General features: G+C 37.5%; 1 protein-coding gene across 1 annotated transcript in view; it reads left to right on the forward strand.

Annotated features, from left to right (window-relative positions):
• The window catches only part of DNAH9 (dynein axonemal heavy chain 9), a 529624-nt gene that overhangs the window by 289458 nt on the left and 227711 nt on the right, over positions 1 to 12455 (forward strand). Inside the window, exon 36 of the mRNA XM_036755666.1 lies at positions 10530 to 10704. Within this exon, the coding sequence (XP_036611561.1) occupies positions 10530 to 10704 (175 nt within the window). The remainder of the gene's footprint in view (positions 1 to 10529; positions 10705 to 12455) is intronic.

The raw sequence follows: 12455 nt of genomic DNA on the forward strand, positions 1-12455 counted from the left end.
AAGCAAAATATTTAGCTATGAACAACATAATGTAACCAGACCATCATGCAAATATGGCTCTTAGTAAGAACTCTTTGTTTTTAAAACCCTTGGTATAATGAGAACTTAATACAACCAACAGGACAACTACTTAAAATTCCTATTGAGTCTTAATGGTGATTTTGGCTTTTTTAATGAAGTTTGGGTAGCATAATTTCTAAAAGAAATTGTGTTGGAGATTTCTTCAGGAGAATTATAATTCTTAGTCTTTGTGTCTGATAATAAGTAGTCAGAAGTCTCTTCTGAAGTTGGTGGGAGTAAGGAATGGGACCCCTTCACCATTACATATGTACAAAAGCCAGGCCAACCCAAGCATCTTCCATACACTTGATTGGAATCTTAATGGAACAAGACAGGGGTGAAGGGTTGGCAAAAGGTTGCTATGATAGTTTTTCTTTTAATATCTTTTTTTGTTGGTTTTTAAATCCTGTAAACAGTTTGTTTTGTAAATGAAATCTTATAAAGATCTGTCCCATCTCCATGCCTTTGCAGTGCTGTCCCCCATGCCTGGAATACTCTTTATTGTTACTTCTACCTCAGAATACCTGTTTTTCTCCAGAGAATCACTTTCTGCAGGAAACATTTCTTGGTCTCCCCAACTGATAGTGTCTTTCCATCCAAAGTTACCTTGTACCTGCTTTGTAAATGTCTACATATGTTATGCATGTATTGCACAGTAGAATATAATACTCTGTAGAAATCTTAAACCCAACATGTCCAAAACTGAACTCATTAGATATACACATATACTCTCTCTCTCTCTCTCTCTCTCTCTCTCTCTCTCTCTCTCTCTCTCTCCCTCTCTCTCTCTCTCAATCTCTCTCTCTCTCTCTCTCTCTCTCTCTCTCTCTCTCTCTCTATCTCCCCCCCCATATTTCCTAACTTCCTATTACTGTCTAGGACACCACCATCCTTCCCATGTCCTAGACTCACAGCTTAAGAGTCATCCTTAATCCCTTACTATCTCTCACCCTCCATATGCAATCTTTTGCCAAGACCTATTGATTTCACTTTTTCAACATGTCTTGCATACCCCTCCTCTTTACCTCCTCTGACACTGCCACCACCTTGGTACAGGCCTCCTTGTCACTTCATGCCTAGGCTATTGCAGTAGCAGTGTGATTGGTATCCCTGCCCCAATTTCCCCACTCCACTCCATTATCCATTCAGTGCCAAAGTGATTTTCCTAAAGTGTAAATCTGACCATGCCATTCCCCTACTCAATAAACTTCAGAGGCTTCCTATCATCTCTATGATCAAGTACAAAATCCTTTGCTTGGCATTCAAAGTTCTTCCTGATACACTCTCTTCTACCTTTGCAGTCTTCTTACACAGTACCCCTGGACACAAACTCTTTGATCTACTGACACTGACCTCCTGACTATTTCACAAAGAAGACATTTACTTGATCTCTCAGCTCCTGGCATTTTCACTGGTTTTCTACCTCCTGGCTTTCCTGTTTATCTGACTTCCTTCAAGTCCCAACTAAAATCCCACCTTCTACAGAAAACCTTTCCAAACCTATTTTAATTCTAGTGCCTTATATTTTGATTATGTCCTATTTTTGTTGTCTATAGCTTATTTGTATGTAGTTTTTTGCATGTTGTCTCCCCTATTAGATTGTGAGCTCCTCAAGAGAAGAGACTGTCTTTTACTTTTCTTTGTATTCCAAGCACTGAATGCCATATAGCACAGTATCTGACACATTGTAGGTATTTAATAAATGTTTGTTGATTGATTAATATGTACTAGCCATTTTAGAAAAACAAATTGGTATAAACCGAGATTTTTCATCTCCAATCTCTAAACTAAAGGCAAGTTGTAAAAGTTTGTGCTTGCTAAGGGAAGCATTTTATGCAGGCTAGCACTTAAAGATAAGGATGTAGAATAGTTTGGAGGTAGGGTGAGGTTACTAAAATCACAATATCGAGTTGGAGGAATTGATGAAAAAAAACTACAAATTAAGAAGAGGTTGCAAGGGCTCTTCCTGCTAATGTAAAAAAAAATGCTTCATTCCAAGTTCTTTTTGCTTCTTCTGTGCCTGGACTACATTGTACTAGCCTACAAAAATCTCTGGCATGGAGGTGATCTGTGTTTCTTGAAAAGTTACTTCTGGGAGGACCAGCTGTAGTGGATCTTACTAAGCTAAAAACTTGTTAAATATGTATTTAAGTCTTTGAAAAGCCTATGATAGAGACTTCTGAGTCATATGAGCAACAAGATGGAGGATTAGATATTTTCTCCTATCTTTAATACCTTTAGAACCTGAAACTTCTGAAAGTTAGACATTATGTGCCAGAGATAATGCTGTTTTTGCTTTCTCCACAGTCTAGGACACTAAGAATACATACAAAGTAAAAAATTGATTAATTAACAGCACAAAAAACTAATTCCTAAACTCCAACATGCTCCTTCAATACTCCCTCCACTCCACCAACTATGCTCAAGGCAGCAGGGCATCAGGACTCAACTCTACATGCCACCAACACTCCTCTCCCCCTGCTCTCTGCCCCATACCTTCCTCCTTCCAGTGCTGTAGAAATCCAAATGACAGAAATCTGCTGAGGCTTTCATGAAGAGCATAAAAGCAGCAAGGCATGTTAACAATCTGTGTCATAACAGAACTCAGCCAGAGAACTAAGAAACAGAGAAAACAAGGTAAAGATCCATATGTGTTGGCCTGTGTGGCACTCCACTAAGCTTGAGAAAAGAGCTCAGCATTCAGTTTGGTACAGTTCTGTCCTTCCAGAAATCACTTAGGTCAGAGACTGCAATGGCAAGCAAAGTGGGACTTTTTGCTGTTTTTTTCCTTTAGAGTGCTTCTCAGCACTAAGGCAATCAAGTGCCTTTGATTGAGCCTTGCCTTTGTTTGAATCAAGAGTCTTTGATGACCTGCTTAAGTCACAAGAAAGCCCAAGTCACATGAGTTTGAGTCACATGGTTGTAATGCACTTTGACCCTGAAGAAGTATGTATATATACTCAGAGATCAGCATTTTGCTTGGAGGCTCACTGATTGGAAGACTGTGTGATTTGTCCAGATGAGACTCTGGGTAGCCATTAAGGAGCCCCCTGGCTATGAAAACCAGATGTTGGTGCTTCTTTCTCTGGTAACTCTGTATGTATTGCTATGGACAGACAGTTAGAAGCCCTGTCTGCTGGTTTGTGTTATTTTCTCTGTTTATACAATTTCTGCTTGTAATTCTGTTTGTGTTTTCTCTGAAGTTTAGGGTGCTGACTTTTTCCCCTGAACTAAGTGAATGATATATGTATGTTTAATTAAAGTGAGATTGTAAACCCCTTAAAGTTGCTTTCCTTAGAAGAGCAGATCAAAGAACCTGTGCTAGCAGCCCTCCTTATGTGCTAGTGTTATTTGCCTTATACCTCCACAGTAGCTGCAATTAACGTTGTCATTACAGAGACCTAGTCAAATCAACAATGAATTGACCAGCATGAAAGGAAGTTGAGATAGCTTTGAGATCCAGCCCCCAGGGAAACCACCATTAAAGGGCAGGGAGTCAGAAAGTGAGGCATAGGGGGAGATAATGCCTGAAGGTACCAAATATGTTAGGAGGAGAAGAGCTCAAAGACCTCGAGTATAAGCAGATAAACCAATAGGAAAAATATCAATAATGGAAGGGAAAATGACCACCAGATTAGGGAAAAGAATTAAGGCATCTATAAATAAGTATGGCATGATGAAGGAAAATGAATTAATCCTTGGTTAGGAAGAGAACCCAATTGATTCCCAAGAGAGCATGGAACCACAACAAAATAATCCTGAATAGTTTAAAAAAGAAACAAGAGGGACAGCTAGGTGATGCAGCAAGTAGAGCACCGGCCCCGGAGTCAGGAGGACCTGAGTTCAAATCCAGCCTCAGACACTTGACACATGTACTAGCTGTGTGACCTTGGGCAAGTCACTTAACCCCAATTTCCCTGCCCCCCCCCAAAAAAACAAAAACAAGCAAACAAAAAAAAGAAACAAGAATTGTAAAAGAATAATTTATGGCCTGTGAAGCATAAATAATTGGCAGAATATAAAAACTTGGATGCATGGTGGCAAGTCTCACCAAAAAAAAACAAAAAAGAAGGTAACCAGGAAGGCAAATATATAGAAGTAAAGGACAATCTAGAAGAGACACAAAGAGCAATAACATTAAAAGAAAGCATGATGGTATAAAATAAAAACATATTGATCTTGAAGTTAAGATGCAGAGAGACAACTTAAAACACAAATCAAAAAACCTGAATATCGTAATGCAAGAAGCAATACAAGAAAACTGCCCAGAACTTTAGAACACAGAATACAAGTCTCAAACAAAAGAATCCACAGATTGCTTCTAGAGCAATATTCCTCTGCTAGTTGAGATGGTAAGAAACTGAGATACAGGTCATAAGTTTGGCAACAAAAGAAGCTATATAGTAAATACTTTCAGGCAAAGTTGTAACTAGCAATTCCAGCATGGGTGAAGGTAGGAGACAAGTAATATGAACTGTAGAGGTTGCCTTTGGAAAAGGGAGGAAAAAAGTCTGTTCAGAGGAGGAGGAAGTCACTTAGAGTACAGGATCTCACCTCATTCTGTGGCAAAGGAGACTTCCACCTTCATTGGACAGAGATGGCTTCTGTTCAAGCCTCTGATTCACCTGATACTCCAATCATATAAATAATCGATGTGCGTTTATTAAGTGCCTACTACAAAGAACGAAACAGTACCTACTCAAAAGAAGCTCAGATTCTATCTGGAGAGGCAATATGCACGTATATAAATATAAATAGTATAAATATGTAAAGTGAGAAAAAAAGAACACCTAGGAGAGAACTGGTGGGTTAATGGTATGACCTGGATGAAGGGCCAGCAAAGGAGACTGAGAAGGACTGATCAGATAGGTAGGAACAGAACCAGGAGAAAGTGATGTCCCCAAAACCTAGAGAGGATAGAATATCAAGGAGAAGAAAATCAATAATATTAAAGGCTGCAGTTATTTGCATGTTGCCTCTCTCATCAGACTGTGAGTTCCTGGAGAGCAGGGACTATCTTATCCTTCTTCATACTCCTAACACTTAGCACAGTGCCTAACACATAGTAGGCCCTTAATAAATAGTTATTAACTCACTTAATTTCAAGTGGCTAAGGGACCTTACAGGTCACTTCATTGAACCCTTTCATTTTACAGTCAGGACAAAGAGAATAGTTTTATTTATATAAACTCAGAGTGCCTTCTTAGTGGCTAAAATATATATAAAATAACCATAGCTGGTTGATTACTTAATTACATGACAGCCTTTTCTCTATGTAAGGGCAGCTAGGTATTGCAGTGGATAAAGTGCCAGGCCTAGAGTGAGAAAGACTCATCTACCTGAATTCAAATCTGACTTCAGATACTTACTAGCTATGTGACCCTAGACAAGTCACTTAACCCTTTTACCTCATTTCCTCATCTGTCAAATAAGCTAGAGAAGGAAATGGCAAACCACTCCAGTATCTTTGCCAAGAAAACCCCAAAGAGGTTACAAAGAATTGGACATGACTAAAATGAATGAACAACTCTCTATGTGGATTTCAGAGAGCATGAAAATGAACCAAGTATGTCGTTATATATCTAGCAGCACTATCATCTCTAAAAGCACCATCTATCATATGTGGGGTTTCTTATCCAAGATAGTTTGTCTTATATATTTCCTTTTCTCCCCCTTGTTATTTTGTTTTTCTTTTGAACAGGTCTGTTTTAATTATGTGAGTCATAATTGAGGGCACTCATCCAGAAATCTTTTTTCTTCTTTTTTTGATGACTTTGACTTTTGAGTTGAATGTTATTTAAATGGTTGGTTTTGGTTTTGGTTTGGATTGGTTTTTTACTCTTTTCTGTGAAATTATTTTCTCCTGTTATTTCCTTTTCAGATGCTCATTTTGAAATATTTGCCTGATCATTAAATACAATTGTTTCTTTCCAGCCCATATTTTAATGTAAGATATGTAAGATATTTGTGTCTACATGACTTGTCTAAATGTCTATATATAGCTTGTGTATGCCAACAATTAATATCTGTGGATTCTCTACTTGTCTGTTGGGGAATAGTTCTTGGTGAAGTGGAGTTGTGTCAGTTCTCTTTCTATTTTGGATATAAACCTTTGATCAGTTATATTTGATTTAAATATGTTTCCACTCTACTGCTTCTCTTCTATTTTCATTAAATTTTTTCATGAAAAAAACTTTCTAAGTTCATTCAGTCAAAATTGTTTTTCATTTTTTATGATCAAATCTCCTCAGTCATAGTTTAAAAGTACCTGATCAAGGGCAGCTAAGTGGTGCAGTGAGTAGAGCACCAGCCCTGGAGTCAGGAGGACCTGAATTCAAATCTGGCCTCAGACACTTGACACACTTACTACATGTGTGACCTTGGGCAAGTCACTTAACCCCAATTGCCCTGCCTTCCTCCCTCCAAAAAAAAAGTACCTCATCTTCTTCTTTTCTCTTATTTTGAATTGATCCTTTATATTCAGATTGCATATGCTTTTGAGCTTTGTGTGGTAACTGCTTTCTGGTTTTCCCAGTAGCTCTTATCAAAATGGGTGTCCTTTCATCACTAGTTTTCATTCTTGAATTTCTCAAATACTGAGATACTATTTTCAGTTGTTTCTTTCCTAGTTTGTTTCACTGATATACTTTTATTTTTTACCAGTAAAAAAAAAATTGTATTCATAATTTCTGCCACCATAACATAGTTTGAGGTATGGTAATGCTATTTCTCCTTCATTTGAACTTTTTCTTATTGTAGACCTTGATATTCTAAATCTTTCATTCATCCAAATTCCTTTTGTTATTCTTCTTCTCAGTTCTCTAAAGCTCCCCTCCCTACCACCCAGGTATCTGATTGGTATAACAGTAAATTTGTACATTAATTTAAATACTATTGGAGGGCAGAGCCAAGATGGCAGCTTGAAAACGGGGACTCGCTTAAGCTCTCCCCCAAATCCCTCCAAACACCTGTAAAAATGACTCTAGACAAATTCCAGAGCTACAGAACCAACAAAATAACAGAGGAAAACAAGTCTCCAGCCCACGACAGCCTGTATGGTTGCTGGGAAGGGTCTATCACACCATGCTGGGAGCAGAGCGCAGGCCAGTGTGGGTTGCACCAGGACAGACCAGGGCAGGAGTAGATGAGGTGGAGCAGCCCTCAGGGCCCTGAAACACTGAACTGTGACAGTTACCAGACTTCTCAACCCACAAACACCAAAGACAGTGGAGAAGGTCAGTGGGAAAACTGCTGGATCTGGGTGAGGGAAGTTCGAGGTCCTGCCACAACCCTGGGATAGTGAAGGTGGCTGCAGCAGCAGTGGTGATGGCAGCAGCAGCATGGCAGCTGCTTCTGGCCCCAAGCCCATACAGTGGGAGGAATCAAGTGACTGATCAGAGCAGGAGTGCAGAGATTGCTTTGCTGCTGCTGAGGCAAGGTTCCCTTGCTTTGCCCTCCTTGGATCTGGTCACAGCCCTGGTTGGCGGTTCTTGGGGGAGGAGGAGTGCTGGTGTGGCAGAACTTTGTGGTGGCTGTGGAGAGGTTGTCCTCTTGGTGGTTACACAGTAGAAAAGAATGTCTGCACTCACAGACTACAGCACAGGCCAGGAGAGGAGCATCATACCACCTCAGAATAGAAGTAGTTCTGAAAACAGCAGCTCAAAACCCCTGGAGCTTGAGACAAAGCACTCTCCACTCTGAAAGCAGTCTTACCCTGACAAAAAGCTCAAAAGTCAAATAATTGATTGGGAAAATGAGCAAGCAGCATAAAAGGACTCAGACTATACAATCTTTTTTTGGTTACAAAGAAGATCAAAACATACTGCCAGAAGAAGTCAACAAAGTCAAATATCCTACATCAAAAGCCTCCAAGAAAAAAATATGAATTGGTCTCAGACCATGGAGGAGCTCAAAAAGAATTTGGAAAAGCAAGTAAGAGAAGTAGAGGAAAAATTTGGAAGAGAAATGACAGTGATGGGAGAAAACCATGAAAAACGAGTCAATGACTTGCTAAAGGAGACCCAAAAAAATACTGAAGAAAATAACATCTTAAAAAATAGACTAACTCAAATGGCAAAAGAGCTCCAAAAAGCCAATGAGGAGAAGAATGACTTAAAAGGCAGAATGCCAAATGGAAAAGGAGGTCCAAAAGCCCACTGAAGAAAATACTGCCAATGGAGCAAGTGGAAGCTAGTGACTTTATGAGAAATCAAGAAACAGAAACAGAAGAATGAAAAAATGGGAAACAATGTGAAATATCTCATTGGAAAAAACACTGACTGGGAGAATAGATCCAAGAGAGAGAATTTTAAAAGTATTGGACTACCTGAAAGCCATGATCAAAAATAGAGTCATCATCTTTCAAGAAATTATCAAGGAAAACTGCCCTGATATTCTAGAACCAGAGGGTAAAATAGAATTTGAAAGAATCCACCAATTGCCTCTCAAAAGGAAAATTCCTAGAAATATTATAGCCAAATTCCAGAGTTCTCAGGTCAAGGAGAAAATACTGCAAGCAGCCAGAAAGTAACAATTTGAGTATTATGGAAACACAATCAGGATAATACAAAATCTAGCAGCTTCTACATAAGGGAGCAAAGGGCTTGGCATATGATATTCTAGAGGTCAAAGGAGCTAGGATTAAAACCAAGAATCACCTGCCCAGAAAAACTGAGTATAATACTCCAGGGCAAAATATGGATTTTCAATAAAATGGAGGACTTTCAAGCATTCTTGATGAAAAAACCAAAGCTGAATAGAAAATTTGACTTTCCAGTACAAGAATCAATAGAAGCATGAAAAGTCTTTCCATTGCTTCTAGTACTGCCCTCTAGGAACAAGCCAAATAAATCCAATCCCTCTTTTAAATAACAAAAATATTTAGGTGCTATTATCATTTTTATAATGTTGGCTAGCCCAACCAAAATCAATAAATATCTTTCCAGTTATTTGTCTTTGTTTCTCTAAAGAATGTTTCATAATAAGGTTTACACAAATCTTGTATATGTGTTGGTAGATTAATTCCTAGATATTTTATCATTATTCAGAATGAAATTTCTCGTATCTTCCTGTTTTTGATTAGTATTACATAGAAATAGTATTGATTTTATATATGTGTTCTTCACCCTGTCACCTTGCTGAATCTTTTATGTCAGTCAATTTTGTTTTTGTTTTTTTTACTCATTCTCTATGGTTTTCTAAGTACACCATCATATTGTCCGCCAATTGTGATAAATTTATCTCCTTGTTGCTTTGTTGTCTTATTTAAATGCCTAGCTTTTCTGGGACGATTCAAAATAATAGTGGATGGTTGTCAAATTTGCAAATGACACAAAACTAGGCAAGACAGCTAAGTGACTGGATTGCAAACATCAAGATCCAAAAAAAAAAATCTCAAAGAGCCAGACTGATAAGCTGGAGATAATAAGAAGAAATTTAAAAGCTAAATATAATTTCCTCCACTCTAATTCAAAAATACCCACTTTATGGAGGGCAAGGAATTCACATTTCATGTGCTTGTCTGTGTGTGTGTGTGTGTGTGTGTGTGTGTGTGTGTGTGATTTGTGTGTGTGTGCACACACATTTAATGGACTTCAAGATCAATACAAGTCACAAGCAAAATGGAAGACAAAAAATAATATGATCGTGGGCTACATTTAGAAAGGTACAATGTGTTGAACCTGGAAAGTGATAGTCTTGAACTATTCTGTTCTAGTCTCAAGTACTATGGTCAGTTATGACATGAACCCCTTGTCAGTCTGGTGAAGACTATGGTTCTCTTCTCAGAATAGTTTTTGTTTTGTTTTATTTTTAATGAATAAAGCAAAATGTATGAGATTAATAGGAAACACATCATGTTGAAATAGTTATGCAAAAAAAAGTTTAAGGTCCCAGTCCCCAGGTTAAGAATTTCTTGGACTAAATTATCTTTAAGGCCCTTAATAATTCTAAAACCTACGATCCTATGTGAAGCCATAATTGAACTGCAAAGGTCTTAATTGAGAGAAACATTTTTGAGGTGAGAGTTTCTTTTTTTTATTTTTTGGCAACTGGAAAATTTCAGTAAGGGAAATTAGGAGCATATTTTTTATTGTTGTTGCAAGTTATCAGTGCTTATAGGTATAAATGTATAAGAGAAGAGTTATATAGAGTATAAGGGTATTAGAGAAGAGAAATTGGCACTGAAGCCCCAGCCACAAGAGTTGCAAGGACTGTACATTAATGTTCCTTTGTTTCTCTATAAGAAACAAGTTGGGATTTTAACAAATTGGTAGAGAGATGAGGTTTCCTATAATGGATCCTATTAACTCTCTTTTTTGTTTAGATGGAAAAATTATCAATCCATGGAAATAAATTGGGATTTTAACAATTCAAAGAACTAGCAACCTCATGAGATTTGTTCAGTAAAGCATCTAGAACCTCAGTGCCATTCCTGTTTTATGTGTACACATTTGGTTTTCTCTCTTCAGATTTAAAAAGATTCTTCCAATACCAGAGCAGAGCTTGATTCAAACACTATGTTACCTTCTTGAATGTCTTCTAACAAAGGAAAACAGTCCCACAGATTGTCCCAAGGAACTTCATGAACTTTATTTTGTGTTTGCTACTATCTGGGCTTTCGGTGGAGTATTGATCCAAGACCAGGTAAGAGAATAACTTGATGTGGGTACATATATACTTGCTTTTATTCTAATGAACATGTATTGAGCATCTACAGAATGCAAAGCACAAGGCTGCTTCTCAGGATGATACTTAAGGTCATTGGGCTGGAAGCACTGCTAATCCCAAGGCTCTTGACTTCAGGGTCCTGGGCTGTTTCTAGCAGGATCAGAGGGGAGATGGTGATCCAAGTGATAGTGGTAGTTTGACCTGCCTATGCAACTTCTATCTTGTTCTTTTTTATGTATTGTATTAAGTTTGTATGTGTTAGCTGATGATTAAGTTTGCTATATACATACATATATGCATGTACACATATATGTATGTGTGTATACATAGATATATATTTAGATAGATAGATATGTACAAGACAAGAAAACAAACTTTCACAAATGATATTCCACAGTGGGCCATATCTTTATTCACACAAATTTACTGAAAAATGAAGAGAATACAAAATAACATCATGATTATTAAGTAGAAAAAAATATTTGGTGTAGAATATTAAAATCTCTCTTCTAATAAAGAATTTCATGTACATATGTCACAAACAATACAAGATTCCTTAAAGGATGTAACAATAGAGATAATTTTGTTCCATATCAAGTGAGTCATAAAATGGAAAAGTATGCTCACCAAAAATTTTTGCCACTATCAGGAGGATATCCAGTGCAGAGTCCAAATAAATACTTTGATGCTAAAGTCCTTTAGATGTTCCTGTTTGCAGATGACATTTAAGCTTTGGAATGTTACAAAACCTTCCTAAATGAGATCTATGATCACTCAAAAGAGTTCAGCCTAATTGTTCAAACAAGAAAGCTCCAACAGGATAAAGAATGCCTACTTCCCAGATTGTGATGGACAATTGGATAGATATCCCATGTAGATTATCAAATACTACCTATATCTTGCACAGACTGAAGACAGACAGTGAGCTGGGCCCAGAACTGAGCAGAAAGGAGAGAGAAGGGTGTTTTACCCTTGGAAAATTGCATATGATTTGTAATGACATCTGAAAGAAAGCCCATTTATTTTTAATGACAATATTGTATACAACAGTATTCTCCCAGTGGTACTGTATAGGTAATTGAATAACACTTTATTTGAAGGAAAAAAAATGAGGGTCACCAAAAAGACAATGGAGAAGTATGAGTAGGTTCAAATGTATTACCAACAAGAAATTATATAAAGTAAAAAGACATCATCAGAAAATTGCATGAACAAAATAGAAGATGGGCTGGAGGAAAAAAAAGATGGCATAAAGAGCAGGAAATAACTATGTTCTGTCAACATCCATATAATATCAGATCTATATGAAAGGAAGGCCCCCAGAATGCTTGGCAGATCCCTATGGATAATTTTGTTGGAGGACAGGGACAAATGGGAAGCATAGATAGCTCGTAATCTGTACTAACAGGAGGAGTACTCACATTGCTGAGATCATAAATTTCATCAAGATATCAGAAAAAAGAAATCTACCTCCTTTGAATAAACACAAGATGTGTCTGTACAGCAAGAGCTGTGTTTTATGTATCCTTTTATGACTAGAAAGCTTCTAAAACCAATACTTCAATCAGTTAACAAGCATTTATCAAGCACCTTCTATGTGCCAGGGACTTTACTAGTGCTAGGATACAATGACAGAAATTAAATAGTCCCATCCATTAAGAAGTTTATATGCTACTGGGGAGATAATATACACATCTATGATGATAATAATAATAATATTATTATTA

The sequence above is a fragment of the Trichosurus vulpecula genome, chromosome 4, assembly GCF_011100635.1.
Source record: "Trichosurus vulpecula isolate mTriVul1 chromosome 4, mTriVul1.pri, whole genome shotgun sequence".
Lineage (NCBI taxonomy): Eukaryota > Metazoa > Chordata > Mammalia > Diprotodontia > Phalangeridae > Trichosurus > Trichosurus vulpecula.